This window comes from Malus sylvestris, chromosome 5, assembly GCF_916048215.2.
Source record: "Malus sylvestris chromosome 5, drMalSylv7.2, whole genome shotgun sequence".
Lineage (NCBI taxonomy): Eukaryota > Viridiplantae > Streptophyta > Magnoliopsida > Rosales > Rosaceae > Malus > Malus sylvestris.
Window position 1 is genome coordinate 36,013,815 of NC_062264.1, and position 24,669 is coordinate 36,038,483.

Sequence of the window (24,669 nt, forward strand, 5' to 3'; positions counted from 1 at the left end):
GCTCAACAATCCTCTACTTTACTCTCTGTGGTTCCTGATTTCCAAGGGGACCAACTTCAGGTGGTTTTGTCCATACCACCATTAAATTTGCATCCTATGCAGACTCGGTCCAAGAGTGGGATCTCTAAAAAGATTGCTTTATTAGCTTCTGTTCATGAACATGGTGGTGCTGATCTAACTAAAGTTGAACCTGCCACATACAAATCTGCTCTCAAGTCTCCAATATGGTTGGCTGCAATGAAGGATGAGTTGAGTGCTCTCCATAGTCAGGGCACTTGGTCTCTTGTCCCTTTTCCTCTTCACAAAAATCTAGTCGGCTGCAAGTGAGTCTTCAAGATTAAAAAGAATGCATATGGTTTTATAAGGAGGTATAAGGCTCGTTTGGTGGCAAAGGGTTATAATCAAGAAGAAGGAATTGATTATGGTGAGACGTTTAGTCCTGTTTTTAAACCCACTACAGTCAGGTTAGTACTTGCTTTGGCTGCTCAATTTAATTGGACCCTTCGCCAACTAGATGTGAAAAATGTTTTTCTGCATAGTGTGTTACAAGAGGAAGTTTTTATGGAGCAACCTCCAGGTTTTTTGGACTCTACTCACAGTGATTATGTTTGTAAGTTGCACAAGTCCTTATATGGTCTCAAACAAGCCCTAAGGGCGTGGAATGAGAGGTTTACTAGTTTCTTACCATCTTTGGGGTTTCAATCTACCTATAGTGATTCATCTCTGTTTGTTAAAGTTGAGAATGGTTGTGTTGTGATCCTATTATTGTACGTTGATGATATTATCATCACGGGCAGTGTTTCTCAAGCTATTTTAGATGTCATTCATGCCCTTGCTCGAGAATTTTATATTAAGGATCTCAAGATGTTACATTACTTTCTTGGGATTCAGGTTATTCATAAGCAGGATGGATTATTTCTGTCTCAAGATAAGTATGTTACTGATTTGCTTCTTAAATCTGGAATGAAGATGTCTAAGCCATGTGCTACTCCATGCTTACCCTATAATCGATTGCTCAAAGATGATGGGAAGCCATATAATAATAATCCAGCTTTGTATAGAAGTCTTGTGGGACCCTTCCACTATCTTACTTTCACTCGACCGGATATTGCATTTGCAGTACATCAAGTATCTCAGTTTATGCAGTGCCCTATGGAAGCTCATTTTGTGGTAGTAAAAAGGATTTTGTGCTATTTGAAAGCAACTAAAGGTTGTGGTTTGCATTATACCAAAGGAGGGTTCGATTTACAAGCTTTCAGCGATGCTGATTGGGCAGGGGATCCCAATGATCGTCGATCCACTACAGGCATGGTTGTATTTCTTGGTTCTAATCCTATTTCCTGGTCCTCAAAGAAACAGAATACTGTATCTCGATCCTCCACTGAGGCCGAGTATCGAGCACTAGCTTCCACAACTGCTGAGATAGATTGGATTACGCAATTGTTAAGGTTCCTGCAAGTTTCTATTTCTGGTATCCTTACCCTTTATTGTGATAATCTTTCTGCAATTGCTCTTACATGTAATCCTGTTCAGCATCAGCGCACAAAACACATTGAAATCGATGTTCATTTTGTGAGAGAAAGGGTGGCTAAAAGCTTGTTGTTGGTTCAGTTTGTCTCTTCCCTTGAGCAGTTTGCAGATATCTTAACTAAAGAATTGTCTGTTCCATTATTCAAGACTCATTGTTCCAATCTCAGACTCAGTGTTGTTGCCCCTGAGATTGAGGGGGGACGTAAGGAGTAATCAATCTAAGGGCTATACTCTTGACAAGTGTCATAAGATTAGACAAGTAGTTAGTAGTTTGTTCAACAGTTAGGCAACATGAGTTGTATATAAAAACTATAAGGATGATGTAAACATAACATTGAAAAATATAATCAAAGTCAAACATATTACTTCCTCTCTAAGTATTCTCTCTCTATCTCTATTTCTCTCTCTAAGTCTGATATAATTTTCTTCTCCCTCTTCTGTATATGATCAAGATTGGTTAACACCAATAAATTTAACTATTTAATAAAAATCCGATGTTTGGTGTGCTTATGTATAAAATTAGAACCGATTTAACTGCCCACCTATTTTAAGCATATACGTCAACTAATTATTTTCTTTTGGCAAAAATGATCTTTAAATTACTGTAGTGAGATTACATTGCAAGATGAGACGGAATAAAAATAAGCTAGAAGGAGCAGGTACTTGCTTCATTCCGCAAGTCTAATACCAACATTTGTATACGAGCTTGATATAATTGCATTACTTGCGTACACAAAAACTAATCATCTCCTTAAACTGGCTAGGGTTTTCATGCATAACTGGAAGCTGGTTCATAGTCCAGCTTTGTACCTTAGTTATTATTATTTTCTTATTTATAACGGATTTGGATTCCATCCAGATTCTCTTTGTGAGGATCCAATCCTCACATCTCATCCATTTATCTTATATCATACGGCTAGAAATCATTTTAAATTTTTTAATTAAACACAAACAGTATCTTACGAAAACTGACTGCACGATGTACGATAAACGGATAGGAATCCTCACAAAGAAAATTTGGAGAGGATCCTCATCCATTTATAGCTTTTAATATACGTCAATATATTATCAATTATCTCAAACTTATGTCCAAGTCATTTGGTTTTAAATTTGACTGGGGTTGGGATCCGAATCACGTACATATACGATCTCCATTGTAAGAAAGATTGAACTAGTCCATTAATTTGACTTAGCATGCAGTAGTCAGTCCGATGCCAAATAAGTACTAATAATAATAAAAAAAAAGGCTAAAACGCGTTTAGATATGTGGTGTCGCCTAGATCGCACAATATATAAAGGGCTAGCTTTATCTGATAGCTAGCAACGGGAAGGAAGGAGCCAAACTTTTGTATCTCTCTATTGCTATTGTTCCCATCAAAATATATAAAGGGCTAGCTTTAAAATGGTTCACAATCACAAGGCCTGCGGTGTTTACATGATTCCCTTCTTTCTATTGCTATTGTTCTCATCAAAATTAGTCTTTGCCAATGTTTCTGAACATCCAGTACACAGTTACTCTCTCTCTCTCTCTCTCTCTCTCTCTCTCTCCCCCATATTAAATTCTTGTTTAGGGTTGATAACTATTTCGTCTGCAATTTTTTTAAATGAAAATTAAACGCTATATATTTTTTTTAAATCTGTCTTGATTTCTATTTTTTGTTTTCAGTTTCTAGTTCTCAAACAAATGAAAAATAAAATTAAAAAAAAAAACCAGAAAATTGGAAAGGTTGCCAACCTTCAACATCTATATGTTAACTAATTATGAAAGTTTCTTCTTGTCATTGCGTATGATGCAGGGAAGCTGATGATTAGCAGGTCGCATCTGCAAATGGAGATCAGTTTAGCAAGGAAAGTGCAGTCAATAGACGTACCAATAGGTTCTAAGCCACCTGGAATAGGAAGGGAAGCCCCATGAGCCGGCCATCTAGGACCCATCAGGGATCGCCCCTGATTGCAAATAATTTTTTTTTATTATTGAATAAAATATTATTCAAAGTTAAATTACGGAAAATTCTTCCATGTTACATAGCATTAAATGCTAATAGTATTGAATGATCTGGAGTGGTCTTGTAGAGAAATTTTTCAGTGTACCGGAAAACATGGTCTTACTCCGATACACCAAATGTCATTACATAAATAATTAGAAATTTCTTTTCAACTTTCCATCCAACACTATTATTACATTTTATGTATCAGACCTTGATCCAAATAGACTGAAAAATCTCTCAGTTTCGTGCATCCATACCATCTGTAGCATAGAAATGGAACCCTTACATTATATCATAACAATTATACCAGTTATTTCGTCCTCATAAACTTGATACACAAACTACTTTTGTATTCAGTACATGCGTGTTAGGGTTGTTCTCATGTTTATGCCCTGTACTTTGTATTCAAGCAATTGCTCATTTACTTCATCTTTTCGTTAAGTACTTCAGATGTTTTCAACTTTTTATGCTTCAAATATTTTTAACACTTTCTAGACAGCAGCAACTAATTACTAAAAGGTTTCTTATTTTTTTCGGCTAAATAGCCAAAATGGTCCTTGAGATTTGCATAATCAATAGAAATGGTCTCTGAGATTGAAAATCAATAGAAATGGTCCCTGAGATTGTCCATCATCCATGATTTTGGTCATTCCATTAAAAAACTCTTTAGACAATTTTCAAAGCTTCGTAACTCAATCGATTCTTAACCAAATTCGACCCATAATATATCAAAATGAAGATAGGAAAGTGTAGAACAAGATTATACCTATTTGGAAGCCCAATGGTTGCCGGAGATGGCCGGAAAATAACCTGAAAGGTGACTGGTTCGCGGGAAAACTAGAAAACTCTCTAGAAACTGGGTAAACTTTAAACGTTCATAACTTCTTCAATACTCAACGAAATTGAGTTATTCAACTAAAATCATACTTCTCGATGGCTAACTCGCTATGGTTTGGCTGGAAAACAGCTAGAAAGTGGCTAACTAGTTAGTATAAAAATTATAAATAAAAAAAAACTTGGATTATCTCCTACCTCCCCCGACCCTCCTTCCATTCTCCCTCCCTTCTCTCCTCTGCACCCTCACTCCTCTGATCCCTCCCTCCACCTTACTGCCACCCTACCAAACCCATAACCGATTTCTGCGCCCTTTGCCTCACCAAGAACCCTCGACCCATAACCCCCATTATGGGTATGAGCTCCGAAGAAGCAAGTTGTGTTCCAGAACGAGACCCGAATCGTCATCGACCAAAGCCCCGGACCCAACCCGGCGCAAGTTGTGCAATGTCAAGGCCTGGAACACTCTGTCCGAGCTCTTTAACATCGACGACGACCGCAAATGAGTGCTGAGAAAGTTCCATGTTGAATTGAGATATGGGGATAAGGACGATGGTGGAGACGAAGCTAGGGTTTTGGATTTAGATGCAGATGCATATTTGGAGTTCAAGACGGGCGAGGGTAGGGATTCAAAGAAAATTGCAGGGAAGATGAAGAAGGCTGAGCAAAAAGGTGAAGCAATGGCGGGGGAAGCAGAAGACGAAGAAGGCTGAGAACGAGGGTTTCGTGGCGGAGAAGATGAGGGAGACCCAGTCTAAAGTGGGAGAGTGCGCATTCTCCGGCGGTCAAGCCCAACAACCCTTCCGCCTTCCAATCCTTCAAAATGAAAATTTGGGCGTTGAGTTGGGGTTTTGCTTTTAGGTAGAAGACGGTTGTAGAAGGAAGAAGGGACTGAGGGGGTTGGGGCAGGTAGAAGACGGGTAGGGGATTTTTTTTTTTGTATTTTTTTTAAATTTTGTAATATTAAAGTGGACCCATATTGACACGTGGCGCTCATTTATTGTCCACGTGGGCGCCATGTCATCAGTGAACATAAGTTCTAACGGAAAACTTAACGGATGTATGAAACTGTCCCAAATTTAAGACTTGAGGTATGACTCTGGGATGAAAAAAACTTCATGTACCAAATGTTGAAAACCACGAAACTTTAAGGTAGTAAACAGAGATTAACCCTTTTATTTTTGTTTTTGAAATAGAAGGAGTTTGGAAGAGAGTGATAGAGAATGTGGGAGTGGGAAGTTTTTTATTTTATTATTTTATTATTATTATTATTTAATTAGAGATATATTAGGATCACATGTATATGAGGTTTTGAAATAAAAAAACAGCAAAATTTGGTTGTGTGAAATTACATTTCTGCCCCATATTTCTTATTCATGTTCTGTTTTAATTAGAGGGTTAAACTGGTAATTTCATAGGGTTTTGGTTGACAATGAGTGTTTTATTAATTAGTAGAGATTTAACACTTTGGTTGAATAATTAGAACACAAATGACCTAATCTGCGTTTCAGGTAAAAGTGAGAATGATGTCGAGTTTTAGATGACAATGGAAGAAATAAGCTAAAAGAAAGTTGCGCTCTGTTTGCTATTGTTTATTTATCACTTACTGGGTTATATATAAAAGGGTGTGCTAGCATTAGTTGCACTAACATTTGTATTTGAGCCTTGTCACTTCTTTAAATGACACATGCCATTTTTTATACAAAAACAAGACCTTTAATGCTTTTGGTTAAAAATTAATGATGAAAACTAGAAAGGGATTTGTTTTTAACACTCAAAAAAATTCTCATTTTGTATTCCAAACTTTATATATTTAGAAAGATAAAAATACACTTGTTAGGAGTGCAAAATGAGATTATTAAAGTGCGAATAATAGTTCTCAATAGAAAACATAATTTCAAAGGTCTTCAAGGTTTTTTTCTTGTGTAAAAAAAATGACATGTGTCTTGTTAAGAAGTGAAAATGTTCAAATTTATGGGAAGGCAATCTAACGGAAACCCATTTCATAATTTACCCGATTACAATATTTTCAAGTAGGAAACAGAGACCGACCCATGTCCCTCATTTTCGATGTGGCTTATGATTGGATTCCTCCTTTCAATCTCCACACAATTGTGATCATAAACTGTCAGGTAAGTCCTAGTTTTTGGATATGGCTTCAACAACAAATTGAACTAGTTGACATCTTCCTAAATTGTAATGGAATCTCGGATTCCTTACCAGAGGAATGGTTGATAGTAGGGTTGGGCATTTAAAAAAAAAATGATTGAACCGCCCGAACCGCACCTACGGTTTGGTTTTTTTTTTTTGTTTTTTAATTTTTGGTTGTTAAACCGCACCGCACTGATTTTAATCGGTTTGTCAATCGGTTCTCAAAATTCTTAGGGTGCGGTTAACCGAACCCGTATATATTTAATTTTAATTTTGAATCATAATTAATACGTGTAGTAATATAAATGGTTAGTTATTTACAAGTTATCTTTTTTTCCCCACATGAAAACAATTGGGAATCGATTAGTTTAAGAGTTCCTTTCGAGAAGAACATGGGCACCATTTAGAGAACGCATCATCTGTTGCTTTGGTGCTATCATATCATTGGGCTGCTTCATTTGTGCTTTCCTTTGAGTAATCACTCATATTGTTGCTATGTTCTGTAGCTTTTGGAAGAAAAATTTATTATGTACTTTCATTTTTTCACACAAATTGAGAACCAATCCAAACCAACCCGCCACATTCGGTTAACCGACGCAAACCAACACGCTCCACCTCTAGTTGATATCTTCCCAATTTATCTTTATACACTTGTCTAACAATCAATTTTGTGGAAATCTTCCCTCACATTTTTAAATTTCAAGTCTAAAATATATTGATTTGAGTTATAATCAGTTAGAGGGCCCACTCCTACTTTGGTAATCCACTAATGTCACTTACCTTCATCTTGGAAGCAATCAATTTTCCGGGCCAATTCCCTCTAATATTGGCCTAATGATGCCTAATTTGAGCATTTTCACTCTTTATGAGAATAATTTGAATGTCACTATTCCTCCCTATGTTTGCAACATGCAACAATTGGTAGTCTTGTCTCTAAGGAGCAATCAATTTTTTGGAGAATTGCCTCATATGTACATGGAGTGTGGGGAGCAAACTAGGATTTTTAGATGTTGGTCTAAACAATCTCTCTGGTAATGTTCCCACTTCATTAGGGGTATTAAGTTCATTGCAAATATTAAAGCTCAACAACAATAATTTTAGCGGTGAAATTCCTAATTCCTTGCAAAATTATTCTAGTTTGATGAGTATTGATCTTGGAGACAACAAGTTATCCAGTAACATACCTCTATGGATAGGAGGATCAAATGTATCCATGTTGTCTAGACATCCTGAATTGTTTCTCATCCCTTTTGGACTGCATCAATAATGTTCGACAGATCAGTTTTACTTCATTGATGTGTTATGATTTGCCATCAATCTTTAATGCCTTTACATCATTAGGAATGCCATGTTTGCATGGACACTCTCCTTGATGACCTGAACTTAATAAGTTTGAAGCCTACATACAGACTCCTTCGGGTTAGCCCAAGTGGGGAGAGTCAGTAGCAAAATGGGTTAGGATTAGGCTAGGTAAGGGTCCGGTACTGTGATTGGATTTTCATGGATGCAAGTCCAAGCTGAACTTGTCTACTGTATTGGACAGAGTATTTCATTTCTGTGTGTTTTCCTTTTTAGTGGTTATTATCTTGTTAAGCAATTGATTAAATTTTCTTAATTTTGAACTAAAAGCAAAAGTTGTATATATATACGTATATATCATGCATAATTGCACCGGATTTTCAGAATACTTGTCTTTTACAAGCAACATGTTGTTTGTTATTTCTTTGTCATTGTTGATTAGTTTTCAGCATGCTTAACCTGTATTAACGAAACTCTGTGATGTAAGTGATTTCATGTTTTCTATTAGAATGGTTGCCGGAGTTAAAAAATATCGAGACATGAGATATATTGAAGCAATGACAAAAGGGAGTGAACAGAGGTACTTGGGGGATATAGCTAAGCTGAAAATTGCACGGGGGGTGGTTGGGGCAGTTGCAGACAATGAGACAATGGTTCTGTTTTGAAGTTCATACCATACACAATGCAAGCTGTAAAACAAGGTTTCCAAGATCTTGGTGCTTCTTCACTGCAGTCTGCCCATGACCTCTTAAAATCAAGCTAAGGCTTGAGGTAAGTAGACCATTTTGCATACGTCGTTGTGTTATTCATGTCATCGTTATTAAGGATGTCATTTTAGTTGTATGCTTTAAATGAGAATTGACGTTGTAGCCAATGCTTCTTTCGATAAATTACTCTTGCATAGTCCGTTCCATTATCTGTTGTATTCTAGTTCGTCACTCTCAAGTTAAACTACCAAAACAAGTGGGGAAGAAATTCTATTAATATAGAGTATTGGTATTGGGATGTCAGTGTGTCACTCATATACAGGCACTTATTGACTTACAGAGAAGAAGCCTGTAACCTCTCAGGGTCTTCCCTCCCCACACTTTTTAGATAGATTTCCAGCCCCGTCTATTACCTCAAGGAAAAGCCCACTCCATGATTACCTTGTTATTGCTTATGGAACCTGAGATGTTATGATGGTAGTATCAAGAACTAATATGGTTTCTCAATCAGTTGACAATGTAGTTTACTAAATATGCAGGTAAGAACAGGAGCATCACAAGTAGAAGGTGGAGTTCATGGTCTGGTTTCGTACGAGAAGAAATCATTTTGCTTGTTATATCTTTTCAGCTTTTCTCATCCTGCTGGTGACTGCGGTCTCAGGGAATCTTCCGTGTTCCATTATGCAACCAATATATTGCCAATTTAGCATGAGTAACAAGGATCGAGCCTGTCAAACTGCTACTGGAGCAGCGCAAGTTTTGGTCTCAAACGGTTCTCTGGCTTTTGGTTTGTTGCCATGAGAGCTTCCGTATCTGCTTGCATTTGTTTGACTCTGCACTTTAAAGGGGACATATGACTAGTTAGAATTTGTCTGAGTTATGTTTGTTAATAATTTAATGTTCAACGAAACTAAACAACTTTTCATTGGGAGTTACTATTAAATAATGCCGTTTCAATTGTTTAATATAAATTGCATCTTTACATGACTAAAAAGAAAAAAAAGAAATTTTCACACTTCCGTTTTTTCTTTATTAACCTTTGATTTACTAAATATATAAAAGACTAAAAAAAGGAAAAGTATGTGGAAGAGAAACTGGAATGCGGGATCACTTCTTAATAATGACTAATGAATTAGGTCATTCCTCACCTCACCTCACCTCCTCACAAATAATGTGAGAAGCATGCATTTGTAATGAGTTGGTTGGGGGTTTGGAAGATTCAAAGTATGACATTGACAAGCTCCAATTTTCTGGTCCAATCAGACTTTTATTTTCTTCCATGCTTAATTACGTAAGAGACTTGCACTACATAGTGATCACTTTGGACATTTCGACCTGGAAAACCTCATACATAATAACAAGAAGAAATTTCGTTTTGCACAAAAAAATTCTTCATTTGATGGATATACAAGACCAATTTCTTACCAAAGAGATAAATTAATAGATCTTATGTGGAACCACATTTGTATATACCTCATCTTGACCACCATCATGTAATTCACTAGCATCAAGAATTGAACCCAGAACATGTGATGTGAAATACGAGTCTGTAATTCGTCCTCAACCATTGGACACCCCCTTATGACTATGTTTATCAATATTTGGATATTGGATATATTTTATCGTGACAAACATGCAGCTTGTATGCAATGAAAAAGGCACAATTCGTCTGTTTGATTTTTTTTGTTTGTTTAAATTATGAATTTTTCGATTTCTTATTTATGCTTGAGATTCTTTAATGGGGGTTATTTTGAGGAACACGTTAACTATATTTCATTGTGTAGTCTTCACATACACCTCACCATTTACTAAATGTTGGATAACTAAATCGAGATGGAGAAATATAACATAAGAAATTTCGTATTGATGAAAGTTTATAGAGATTCATGTATAAACGCGTGAAGACCTTAACTTTTACTTATAATTTACAAATAATTAGTAAACGCCCTAACAACTGCACTTTTTTTTAGTAGAAAATCCCTTAAATTTTTATATATGTCATTCTCCAATGAAATGATGAATTAATTCATGAAAAACCTTGGCAATATTTTTGACTTTTGAGTGGGTCTCTGGGGTTTTAGGCCATCTCCAACTGAAGAGTCTAGAGGGCCGAAAATAGCCCGAAAACCGTCTCCAACCGAGGACTAGGTCAAATGGTTCGTGGGCCCCACGGGACAAAAAAGGGCCAAATGGCCAACTGGCTGGCTCAATCCAGCTAGCCAGCCAGCCCCAAACCGAGCTGGACTTTTCAGTAATAATACATATCCGACAATATTGCCCTCTTTTTTTTTTGGGCCAAAATTTTAATTTTTTTTTTAAATTTCCTTTTTGTTTTTCCTATAAATACCTAAGTCATTCCTACATCATTTTTCACATAATTTTCAACCTTTTTAAATTTAAGTTGTTGTAGTTTTTAAATTTAAATAAAAAATTATGTTTGGCCCTATGACCCTCTAGCCTTCGGTTGGAGACGGTTTTTTGTCACAGGGCTAAAACGAGTCATACCCTATGACTCTTTGGCCCCCAGTTGGAGATAGAGGCAAATATGATCATGTACTGTTCATTAAAATATTAATATCTTAGAGGACCAGAGGACCAGCCTTCAGTCGGAGATGGCCTTTGAAATTTTATTTTTGTAGTTGGCTTTAGGGTTTTCAAAAGTATTTTTGTTTGTTTTGGGTGTGGGTTGATGCTATAATTTTTTTTATTTATAAAAAGTGGGACAGTGGGATTGCTTCAAATTTAGTCTCATGTTTGTAATTTTCTCGTCTTTGTATAGAATACTTACCACGTTTGACCCATTTGAACAGTCAAATTGAATTTTTATCCCCTAAACTTTGTACGCAAGTAATACAGCTATATGAACTTCGTGTACAAATGCAGTGGGCCCTGTAGTTTTGGTATTACACATTGAGAAATGGTATGTATTACGCTTGGTAATTTCTTGCACGATTCATTGATCCGACATGAAATGACATGAAAATAACAAGTTTCAGGTTAATCCGTTAACGAGTCAAGTTGTTATTAGAAGTCACTCACTAAGAACTTGTTAAGATAGTGCGTATGCCATGGAAATAACCAATTTGCCAAGTTTAAACATTAGGCATGGTAATTTTTTTATGACATATTAACTCGACAAGAAAATAATAAGTTTTGAGTTAACTCGTTACCGAGTTGAGTCGTTATTGGATCACATATTAAAAACTCGTTAAAATAGCGAATTTGACATGACCTGATCCGTTAAAATAACATATATAATACAAAAACGTCACAAAAACGACAAACACGACTGTTTGCCAGGTCCAGTATGTACCTACAATTTTCTTTGTACCTTCTCTTTCTAGCATTTTCATCACGTGTTATCCCAAAGTTAAGGGGTGGAAATTCAATTTGACTGTTCAAATGGGTCAAACATGATAAACGGAAGGCTAGAAATGGGCCAACAATTTGACTGTAATTTCCTAACTAGGCTTTCAGATTCATTTCGTGTTCATATTCCATGCCGGGGCCGGTAGTGGGATTGTGAAAAGGTTAATTTTTGGTTATTTTTGATAAATACTCTTGTGAAAGGGTATGGGAAGGAAGGCGGGGAGGTTTTAGGGTTTTTTTTTTTGGGGTTTTTAATTCATTCTAATTAAACACAAAAACCAGATTATTTTGAACAATATGCGACCATTCACTTAAGATGATATAAATAAATAACAAGTGTAATATTACTCTATTATTATCTCGAACTCATGTCAAGTCATATATCCCGAAAGTCTAGAAGACTAAAAGTCTCATAAAAGGAAATGCAGAAACCTTGACCTAGCACGCAATACTCAGTTCCAGGTCAAATTATAACTACTTGTACAAGATAAAAAACTAAAACGCCCCTTTTATACATCGCATTATATATTAAGTAGCTACGGGAACGAGGAGCCAAACTTGTATATCGATCTGACACAATATGGTTCACAAGGCCAGCGTTGTCTACATGATTCCCATCATTCTATTACTATTGTTCTCATCCGAATTAGTCCTTGCCAATGTTTCTGAAAAACCAAAGCACAGTTACTCTCTCTCTCTCCCTCTCTCTCTCTCGTTTCTAATTAGCATCTATATATGGTTGGTATAAGTTGGTAACTAGTTAATGATGAAAGTTAATCCTTGTCATTGCAGATGGCGGAGAGAAGATCATCAGTAGGTCGCACCTGCATATTGTAGAAAAGCGAATAGATGTACCAAAACCTATTAAGCCGCCTGGATCACGAAAGTAGGGGCCATTAAACCGCGCGACCTAACAGTTTGATTACAACTGTTTTGGTTGGTTTGGTTTGGTTTTGATTATGAAAAACAATTTAAAAACCAAACAAAAATGATATATTGTTGTAAACATTCCTAGTTTAAGTATGATTGTGTAAATCCTAGATAAGATTTGATTCTAGTTATCCTTTCCTATTACAACTTGTATTACTTGGAGGAGAAGAAATATCTTCTCTCCCTTTACTACTATAAATAAAGGCACAATGTAGGAGGGATAACAACACACACATTCCCCTACAATTCTACAAACACACATCCCTCTCCTCTCTCTCTCTGCCGCCGGCCCTAGTCCCTCTGTCAGATAAAATAGACCACAACACGTTATCAGCACGCTCCTACCGCTGCGCTTAGGAATCTGACGTTGGAAATTTTTTCTGCATCAAACCAGTTCATCCATATTATCACGCAATCAGGTTCTTTCCAAACAACGGTTTTTAACTCGATATTTTGCAAGCCCTGATAGCATGAACATTCACCATGATGCATGACCCAACTTTACGTTTAACGTATTTTAGATTCTACATAAATTGTGTATGCTTCATAATCAAAATTGCTACAATTATGTGAATTTGATATTTGTCATGAATTGAATCCTACATATGTACATGCATTGAAACTATTATTTGCATATGCATCAACGTAAATATGTGATTCATTAAAATTATACATGCATATAATATAATTGAATTGAAAAAAAAAATCATTTTTTTTTGCGATTGGGACTTGGGTTCTTTCGAACCCGTGACCACCATCCTGCGGATGGGGTCTCCACGCCAAGCAGAAGAGCTTGCAGCCCTCTTCTTCCCCATAAAAAACCCACGGAGCAGAGGCTCCGGGAAAAAAACCCACATAACCCCGACACCATCACGGTGTCCTTGTCCATATCGACCACTAGATGGCCTGCAGCCATCCCCATGAACGTTTTGTTCACGTCGACGACGACTTGAAGTTGTCCCATGTCAACAATTGAACCAAGATTCAACGGAATCTCGTTGGATTTTTTTTTGAAAATTCGATTTCAATTTTTAGGGTTTTTATATCACGTCGAGATTTCATCTCCGTCGATGGATACTTGGTTCTCCAACGAACCATGGTTTGCACACACCAAGGACAACCACCTGCAGTGGCGCCGTCCTAGTTTTTCCAGCCTTCTTCCTCGGCCAAGCACACCCAGCGTCGCTGGGGTGTCTGATACCTGCAACCCGAGCCCTAGTGGGTTTCCTAATGCGGCCCGCGCGAAATTTTTTTTTGTTTCTGGGCTCGCTTGCAGCGGCCCAGTCCGAAAAAAAAAAGATTTTTTTAGTTTTTCTTTTGGGCCTGCTTGATGCAGCCCTTTGTGAAAAAAAAAGAAAATTTTTTTTTTCTGGGAAGTCTGCCCGTAGCAGCCCAAACCCCCTGCTCACCCCGTGGGCCTGTAATCCCACCCGAGGGTTCTTGGCTTATACTTTTAGGCCCCGAGATTTTATTATTTAATTTTTTTTATAATATGGGTTTTTATATTTTCACCCACACTTTAATTTGGCCCCGAAGACCAAAAATAAATTAATTCACTTATCATTATACAATATTTCTGCATATATTCTTTGCATATTTGTTTGCATATATATTTGTGTTTGCCTGCAGGAATATATGAACCTGAAGTTCATAATTACTTTGAAACCCGAAGTTTCTTATACATGTGCCTTGTTAGAAAACCCGAAGTTTTCACTTAAATATATCACCCATGAAAACCCGAAGTTTTTCATGCAAAATTAAACCAATACATGTCTATTAGAACCTGTATGTTCTACTTCTATGTGAATGGATTGATTTTTCTCCATTACACTAACCACATCTTGTTCATCCATTTTGTGATAGGAACATGTCGAATTTGAACAAACTCGACTTCACCGCTTTGGAGGTTTCTGGAAGGAACTACCTCAAGTGGGTTCAAGATGTGAAGCTCCACCTCACTGCAAAGAACTTGCGTCCTGCTATTGAAGAAGCAACGGATGCACCTGTTGGCGAAGCTGAAAAAGCCACTGCTATGATCTTCATCCGAAGACATATCCATGACGCTCTGCAAACTGAGTACCTTGCTGAGGAGGATCCACGTGCATTATGGGTCGCTTTGGCTGATCGTTTCGATCACCAAAAGGACATATTCTTGCCTGAAGCAAGACACGACTGGCAGCACTTGCGCTTCCAAGACTTTAAGTCTGTGAATGAATATAATTCTGAAGTTTGTTGAATCCGATCATTTCTCAAGTTTTGCAATGAAACTTTGACTGAAGAGGATCTCCTGGAGAAGACCTACTCGACCTTCTCTGCTTCTAATATTGTCCTGCAGCAACAATATAGAGCTCAGAAGTTCACTAAGTTCTCGGATTTGATCTCTGTTTTACTTCTTGCTGAAAAGCAGAACCAGCTGTTGATGAAGAATCATCAAGCTCGACCTACTGGGGCTACTGTTGTGCCTGAAGCACATTATAGCACTAATCAGCACCCAAAACGCCAAAAGAGGCGTGGTAAGGGCGGTTAGAAGCCATCCCACCAAGGTTAACAGAGCCAAGACCCATCCAAGGGAGGAAACAAAGCCCAGAAGCGCCCAAACCTCGCTCCCACGGCCCCGAACTTCAAGAATAAAGGCAAAACACCTGCCACAATGAATGACGATATGTGCTATCGTTGTGGTTCCAACGACCATTGGTCCCGTATTTTCCGTGCTCCCAAGAAGGTTGTGGATGCATATCATTCTCGTCGTACGAAGTTTGAATCAAACTTCCTGCAAGTGGACGAACCGGAGACTACAAAGATGGAGGTTTCTGACTTTCAAGAGGATACCACTTCTATGGAAGATTAGAATCTTAGACATAGACTTATTTTTCAGTTGAAATAATACAATTGGGGCCGAATTCCACCTAGTGGCCGAACCCCACCTTGTTTTTTGGTTGATTTTGAACAATTTTCCTTTATGTTTTGGATTATTAGTTGGCGATTTATTTTGGATATTAAGTTTTTAATCCTTGAATAAATGAAATTATTTTGAATTGATACTTGTTTTTATAAACTTTTATGCATGTGACCGATTCAAATTAATTTTTCATTCTAGGTATGACTAGTGGGAAAGTTAGTTGTCTGGCAGATAGTGCAACCACGCATACTGTTTTGCGTGAACGCATCTATTTCACTAACTTCGTACCTAAGAATGCACCTCTGACAACCCTCTCAGGCCCATCCACCTGATCGAAGGATACGATAAGGCACGTATAATGTTGTCCAATGGTACAATCTTGACCATTGCTGAGGCACTCTATTCTCCACGTTCCGGAAGAACGTTACTAAGTTTCAAGGACATTAGAGATAACAATTACCACTCTGAAACCCACGTAGAAAACGGAGTTGAATTTCTGTGCGTAACTTCCTACGAATATGGCCAGAAGCGTATTCTAGAGAAGATGGAGCGTAACTCGAGTGGTCTGTATACTACGACCATACGCCCCATAGAATGCCACTATGTGGCCGGCCCTACCACAGGGACCGCGCACGAAATTACACTTTGGCATGATCGTTTGGGACATCCTGGACGAATAGCGATGCGCCGTATCCTCAAAACTTCACACGGGCATCCACTAACCCGAAGCTTAGGTTCGATCCATGAAATTGCATGTCAAACATGTTCTATGGGAAAGCTTATTACTAAGCCTTCTTATGACAAGATTCGTTCGAATCCTCCCATTTTTCTACAACGGATTCAAGGGGACATTTGTGGACCGATTCAACCTCCCTACGGACCATTTAGATATTTTATGGTTTTGGTTGACGCTTCTACACGTTGGTCACACGTGTGCTTGTTGTCCACAAGGAACGCTGCATTTTCCAAACTGTTGGCTCAGGTTATCAAGCTCAGGGCTCACCACCCTGATTATCCGATCAAATCTATTCGATTGGATAATGCTGGAGAATTCACATCTAAAACTTTTGATGACTATTGCATGTCGGTTGGGGTTGAAGTTGAACATCCTGTACCCCATGTTCACACCCAGAACGGCCTGGCAGAGGCTTTCATTAAGCGTTTACAAATGATTGCTCGATCGTTGGTCATACGTACCAAGCTCCCGATCGCTGCTTGGGGCCATGCAATATTGCACGCAGCAAAGTTGGTCCGCCTGAGGCCTGTTACGACACAACCATTTAGTGCCCTTCAGTTGGTCACCGGATGCGAACCCTGATGCGTAAAATAAGTTAACACACAAAATTAAACCCTCTTTTTATCAAATGTAGTAAAGTATGTAAGTAGGGATCGTTCTAGGCCGGGATTAGGAGGGATTGCTAAACACTTGAAAACTGACTTAAAAACATAAAAACAAAATTTAAAACACTAAACTAGACTCAAAGAATGCAAAACTATACTTTAAAATACTTAAACAAACATAAAACTCAAAACAGCAACCTAATGACTCAAAACTGCCTAAAAACCACTTTCTGGGCAGTTTTGAGAACCTAACAAGAACTTGGACGAAGTTGGATGAAAACTTGAATCAAAACACTTAGAAACACAAATCAAAACACTTTCTAACTAATCTAAGACTTCAAAATAAAGGGGGATTTGTTTTGGACGAAAATTGAAAACAAAACAGAAACTTTAAAACAAAACAGATTGTAAAACGTTTTTGGATGAAAATGATGGATAAAAGGCTAGTTAGGAGGTTCTTCTCCACACAGGACACACTTGCAAACAAAATGATTTTCAGTTGTTCTTTCAATAAATTATGAAACTCAACACCCCAAGTTAATTAGATACGCTTAAATTAACCTTCAAGTTCTCCTTAAGTTAATGAATTGGATGGAAAAGCGCATACAACAATTCAAAGCATTCCTCAAAGGTTCCTTACGTGATGAGCACAATAAAGATACAATCAAGAATCATGAAGCACAATGAGAACTATAAGTGTTGACGAGGCATTCGTTACTATGATGAGCATGAAACTAGTGCCAAGAATTCATTCAACGCGATCGTTTTCAAGCGACCTTCACTACTTGTGATTATAAGATTGTAACTATTAGGTGAAACTCCCTCATAATCTAGCATCATATTCATGCATGAAAACTAAGCGTGCACTCTCAATCAACATACACAAATAAGTTATCAATCAAGTAGATGAACGAATTGAATCCGCAACTTATGAAATAACAACTGAATGTAATCAAATCATATTGCAAGCATGTACATGGTTTCGAATCACCCCCTAACTAAGAGGGGTTTAGTTCCTCATACTCACAAAGCAAAGATACATAAAATTAGACATTAAAATCAAAGGAAAGAAAACACCTAAAATGCTCCAACTTGGTAGCAGTGCATCCAAGATTCCTCATTTCCCTTGCTTACGGCATGAAGCTTGTGGACAGATTTTTGGGTGGATTTATGGTGTAGAATGGATGGAGAATTTTGTGGAAGGGTTTAGGGTGAGAGTGGAAGAGTGTTTGATGGTTGGGGAGTGGTAGAGAACTAGGCAAAGAGGGTGGAAGAAGGTGGAGTGGCTGTTATGTTTTCTAGGCACTAGAATGGTGTTTTTGGGGTGTTTTGCTTCCTAGGGTGTGTATGGACGAATTTCTGTGATAAAATGATGAATATGGGGGATTGTTCTTTTGCCAAGGGGTGTAAACATGTATTTATAGGCCCCAAAAACCTTAGAAAATCAGGTTAGGTTAAGGATGAAATGCATGGCAATTTGTGTGTGTGGTGTGCAATGGTCCAAGGGTGAAAATGAAGTGATGATGCAAAGTGTGAAGGGTAAAATGGAGTGGTCTTGTAGCTAGGGGGCATGAATGATTGTGTACATTGCATAGAGATGGAAATGGAGGTGAAAATGTGTCAATAAATGGGTCAAAGGTGCAGCAACATGTGGTACACAAGGCATGAGATTCCAAATGTGAATGATGGAGCATCAATTGGTGCATGTAATGGATGTAAATGTTGTCTAAAATATAATGAGTGAAGGGAACAAGAGGTATCAAGCAATTGAGTGTAATAATTAAATGAATTGAAGCATGAAATTAGAAATTATGTAGGGAACAAGAGTGATCAAGCATGGCATGGAATCCAAAGGGAATTCTATGTGGTTTGCATGGCAAGGAATGCAAGTTGGGGTGACAGATTTTTTGGCTGTTTTCTTCATCTTTTGGACCATAATTCTTCATATTCTTGGCCTCTTTAGTTCTCAAATTCGTCCATCCACTTGGCCCATGCATTTGCTATCCATTCCAAGCCCGAAACATACTCCAAAGGCCTCCAAAATGCATCTTCTTGCATACTTTGTACTTAGAGTCTGAAAACACACGAAAATGACTTTAAACATTAAAATAACTAAGGAAACACGACATAAATGCACAAGAACAAGCCAACTAAGTCGCATAAATATGCTCCTATCAAATTCCCCCACACTTAGCTTTTGCTAGTCCTCGAGCAAAACAAAGAGATAAAACGAAACAAAGTAAATAAAACACAACCTAAACCTTCCAACATTTGCCTTAGGGATTTCCAATGCACATGACATGTTAAAAATTATTATCCCCACAGATTTGAGTCATCTTCACACTTAAGCACGTACTTAATCATAGTCACCACTTACTTGTTCACAATTAATCGATTAAAATAATGTTTTTGATGTAGTAACATGCCTTAGAGAAATCACTCAATTCCTTACAAGATATTCACTCAATTTTCACTCAGATTTTCTAACTACACACCCTATACTAGTTATATGTGAGAAGATTGATGTAGATATGAAAACGAACGCTCACATATATGTATCACAAAGAAAGCAAATTCTGGAGTTAATAAGCATGCTTAGATATGATCTCATGAATGGAATGCTACTACTTAGATGCGCGAACCAGTGACACCATATGCTCATACCAAATTCAAACTCCACATATTGAAACGCATGACACTCAAGATGAAGTTAAGGGTTGTAACGGGGCTTGGGGTGATGGCTAACAAATGAAGGATAAGGATAACAATCGTTCTTAAAGCAATAGCAAGTAAAGTATTGAAATTGAAACTTAGAATTCACTTAGATTGCAGAAATCAGCTTTTAGACACGAAGGGAAAATTCAAGCAATAATTAGGGCCGAATTCTATGTTTTGGACCCTTTCTTCAACAAGCAGCACTTTAAAACTCTTTTTTGCATATTTTTCAACTCCTTTTTTTTTTTTTTTTTCAACTCTTCTTTTCTTTTCAACAAGCATAATAACTCACACTTCCCCCACACTTGTTTTCTGCCATACATTAACCAAAAGAAATACAATTTGAATCATATTTTACTATGCTTCAAGAATAAGGGTATGGATGGTCCTAAACTAGGCTAGGTAAGGATAATGTGGTTTAACAAAGAATGTAGGCTATCAAGGCTCAATGGGGTTAACTTAAACATATAACGATATGGGATATATGGCAGTTTGGCTTTGGTGGTGGTAACTACACAACTTCATCTTGAATATGTTTTATGCAAATCAATAGCATGCTTTGAATGAAATAGGCATGAGTTCTAGCATTTGGAACTAAATGATGAAACGCCTTCTAAGTAATAACCAAGCAAAGAATAATCAGATCATGCAACGACTTTAGAAAACAAAAATGCACAGATTTTAACTCTCCAAATAAACGTTTAAGCTCAAGTCTCACAAGGTTGTAGCGTTAGTTTGAGTTCTTTCCTTCAAGCATGTTACAAAAACTAATTTTTTTTTTCTTTTATGATTACATGTGATTTCATAAGTCATAACCACAACCACGCATAAATAAAGAGTAAATCAAACTTTCATCCATGTTTATAACTCTCTTTAACAGTCATGCAATTACAAACCGAATCCTCATCATTGTGTTGGAAGGTACCCTAAGACACAAATAAGCGCACAAAAACAACTCTTTTTTGGATTTTCAAAACAATTTTTCAAATTTTTATGAATTTTCGGATTTTTATGTCAAAACACACTGAAACACTCCAAAACAGCTTAAAAATACTTAAAACAACAAGGAACAACACTAGAAGTAATGGGTGATAAATTTCTACGAATTTCATGCAAAACAATGGTTACCCCCCCACACTTAAATCAAACATTGTCCTCAATGTTTCAAGCATATACTCACACCAAAAACAAGCAAATAACAAACGACAAATAAACATGACAAATATGGCAAAGTAAAAACCAGACAGAGTAGAGTTTAAGAACGCAAATCTGGTTTTGGAGATAGTTGATCTTGTTGACTTTCCACAGCTTTGATCTTGAACTGGTTTGGAATTCTGAGCGGGGAATATCAGAGTGCAGTCTGCATTCTTCTCTGCATGTTTCTTCTGCATGGTAGGCAGGCACGAGGTAAAGGTGTTGGTCTGTTTCTTTCTTCAATCTTTCCAAGTGCCCACCTCTTGCTCTCTTTCTCCTTGTCCTTAGTTGAGGATGAATCAGCACGTTGTCTCCACATGCTTCGAGGTATCATCTTCACTTTCCTTATAAGTGAGAGACGAAGCGAAAGCATAAGATGATGAGTACTCGAGAGCAAGAGCTGGCTGGAGAAAGGATAGGGAGAAAGCATGATATGAGATACTCTTGCTCTCAACCCTTATGATATGAAATACTTGTGCTCTGGATGGGTTGTTTGCAGGGGTATCCCAGGGGATGAAAAATACAGAGTGACTCGAGAGTGTTTGTTGGAAAGCCATTTTAGAGAGGATGAAGGGTTAAGTGAGGCTGAAAGTTGGGTGAGACTGCTTCACTTTGAAGTTCAACATTTATAGAATTTTCTTAATGGCTGGGAAGGCATTGTTCCATTACTCGTGTCGGCAAGCCTGGGATAATTTAACAGTAGTTTTCACGTGCATTCCGCTTCTCCAAAAATTTTCAACAGATTGCGCGTGATTTACGCAACGCAGATGTGCAAATTGACAGATGCTGACACGTCTCAATAAAGCAGAGGCCTCTTTAATATCCGGAATTTACGCTTCGAGTTCTGAGCTTCGTTGAGGGCAGAGATTGCATGTGACAAATGCTGACGAGGCTGAGAGAGACAGATGGTTGGAATCGGTGCTTCAACAGACTGCCCGTGATTTTCGCAAAGCTGAGTTGCGTGTGATGGGTGTTGACGAGGCTGAGACAGTTGACACTCTTCGGTATCTGGAATTGGTGGTTTGTGAGCAAGCCCAACTTTTGAGAAAGCTGGCGCCTTTTCGATCTCCGAATGGCTTCTTCGATTTCTGAGCTCACCTCTTCGATCTCTGAAATCCCATCGCGTGCTGATTTTTATAGAGGTATGTAGGACGTTCAAAGCACTCTTGAATTTCTGCCTGTAAAAACTCCCGTTTTGCACTTCTACGATCTTGACTTGTCCGATCTCCTCTTTCTTTAACACCTCTGAAAAATGTCTGGCCCTTCCGACCGTCGTTTTGACTTGAACCTTAGTGAAGGAGCAGCTCCTCCTTCTCCAGACAACATATGGCGCCCGTCCCTCATATCCCCTACTGGTCCTCTTACCGTTGGGGATTCGGTGATGAAAAATGACATGACTGCTGCGGTGGTGGCCCGGAACCTTGTCACCCCCAGAGATAACAGACTGCTCGCTAGACGGTCTGATGAATTGGCAGTTAAGGAGTCTCTGGTTCTTAGCGTGCAGTGTGCGGGTTCTGTGTCCAACATGGCCCAATGTTTCTCCTCACCACTGCGCCGCTGCCTACAACTCCAGCTCTGCCACGACCGGCAACCATCGTCAGCTGCGGTAGTCACGAGCAGGACTCTTCATCACCATCTCTGCAGCTCTCCCCTTCTGCCCATCAGTTCCAAGCAGCAACGGCGACGGCAAAGTCTCCGACATCAAGGCTGCACCGCTCTTCTCTTGCACCCTCCTCCGTCTCTTGCCTCGCAGCTGCCACCAACTTCAAAGACCGCTGTCAAACGACTAGCCGGCCGAGAAGCTCTTCCTCAAACTCCGGCTCTCCGTCCGTCTTCGTCCTTCCCTACAAAATCCCTCAGCCAAGCATCCTAATTTATACAAAAAAAAAAAGTGGTGGAGCAAAGCAGAGTGGTGCTGTCACCACGTGAAAAAAAAAAAAAAAAAAAAACAGGGTGCATCTGGTACCACGTGAAAAAAAGGGAGTGGTGGATCAAGCACCATGTGAAAGCAGACGAAAAAGAAATAATAATAATAAATAAATTTAAAAAAAAATTAAAAAAAAAAAAAAAAAAAAAAAGGTGCATTCTTGGTGGCTAGCACCATGCAAAAAAAAAAAGCAAAGGGAAAATGGGTTTTAGGATGGTGGATCACTTCACGTGAAAAATATATATATATATATATGTATGTATGTATGTATGTATGTATGTATGTGTGTGTATAATATATATAGCAAAAAAAAAGCATTAAGAGAAATAAAAATCCATTTTATTTATTTTTTCTGGAAATTTTACATAAAATTGCATTCTACATACCCAAAAAAAAAAAAATTTACAAATGTGCAAACAAACGGGAGGGAGTCTTTATTGCTCAGGTGGTGTCTCAGTACTCGGTGGAGCTCTAGGAAAAAGAGACGTTGGAGGTTGACTGTTTGAAGTCACACCACTCGGTGGAACTCCAGGAAGAAGAGGAGCTGGAGGTTGATCATGAGGAGCTTCATTACGCGGTACAGCCCCAGAAGACGAAGGCAAATGCTGTTGGAACGAACCCACAAACCGCTGATGATCAAGTAAAATCTGACCATCAGATTCCTGCATCTGGTCAATCTTCCTCTTCATGTTTGTGGCATAGTTGTGTGCGAGCTTGTGCAACTGTTTATTCTCATGCTTAAGCCATCTAATCTCCTGTTTGAGACTCATCACTTCAGCCGCCAACGATTCAACTTGACGGGTTCGAGCAAATAGGCGTTGGGCCATGTTGGACACAGAACCCGCACACTGCACACTAAGAGCCAGGGACTCCTTAACAGCCAACTCATCAGACCGCCTGGAAAGTAGTCTGTTATCTTTGGGAGTAACAAGGTTCCGGGCCACCACCGCAGCGGTCATATCATTCTTCATCACCGAATCCCCAACAGTAAGATGACCAGTAGGGGATATGAAGGATGGGCACCATATGTTATCTGGAGAAGACGGGACTACCTCTTCACCAAGGTTCAAATCAAAACGACGGTCGGAGGGTCCAGACATTTTCAAAGTGTTGAAGGAAGAAGAGATCGGACAAATCAAGATCTTAAAAGTACAAGAGGGGAGTTTTCACAAGCGAAAATTCAAGTGTGCTTTGAAACGAACTGCATGCCTCTATAAAAAATCAGCACTCGACGGGATTTCAGAGATTGAAGAGGCGAGCTCAGAATTCGAAGAGGCCATTCAAAAATCGAAGAGGCAAGCTCAGAAATCGGAGAAGCATCTTGCTTTTCCAGACGTGTCGGCACCCGTCACACGTAAACTCAGCTTTGCGGAAATCACGGGTAATTTGTCGAAGCGCAAATCCCAGATATCGAAGAGGCGCCGGTCTTTTTCAACCGCGTCATCACCTGTCATATGCACACTCAACTTTGCACAAATCACGGGCAATTTGTCGAAGATTTTCGGTGAAGGAGAAAGCACGTGAAGTTTACTGTTCAATCACGCGTTAGTTGCCGACACGAGTGAAAGAATAGTACCTCTACAGGTATTAAGGGACCTCCTATAACTGTCCACCTTCACCTTCCATAGCAAGGCAGACACACAGAGTCTTTCTTCATCTCCAAAGATGTTTTCCCAACGAAGCCTCTCGAGTCATTCAGTGTTCCTTATTCCTTGGGGTACCTCTGCAAGCCAATGACTCCAAAGCAAAAGTATCTCATATCACCAGGGTAGAAAGCAAGAGTAT

At 38.5% G+C, this 24,669-nt stretch overlaps 1 protein-coding gene and 1 long non-coding RNA gene across 2 annotated transcripts; both read left to right on the forward strand.

Moving 5' to 3' along the window:
• The first annotated feature begins 2,867 nt into the window (after positions 1-2,867).
• LOC126624614 (uncharacterized) lies at positions 2,868-3,688 on the forward strand. Its single transcript, XR_007624161.1, has 2 exons — positions 2,868-3,041; positions 3,327-3,688. It is a non-coding gene; the product is annotated as an uncharacterized LOC126624614 (long non-coding RNA).
• Positions 3,689-13,219: 9,531 nt separating this feature from the next.
• On the forward strand, positions 13,220-15,849 carry LOC126624611 (uncharacterized). The gene is made up of 2 exons (XM_050293692.1): positions 13,220-13,227; positions 14,672-15,849. The coding sequence occupies exon 2, from the start codon at positions 14,676-14,678 to the stop codon at positions 15,042-15,044; it is 369 nt and encodes a 122-aa protein (XP_050149649.1). The 5' UTR covers positions 13,220-13,227; positions 14,672-14,675; the 3' UTR covers positions 15,045-15,849.
• Positions 15,850-24,669: the final 8,820 nt, after the last annotated feature.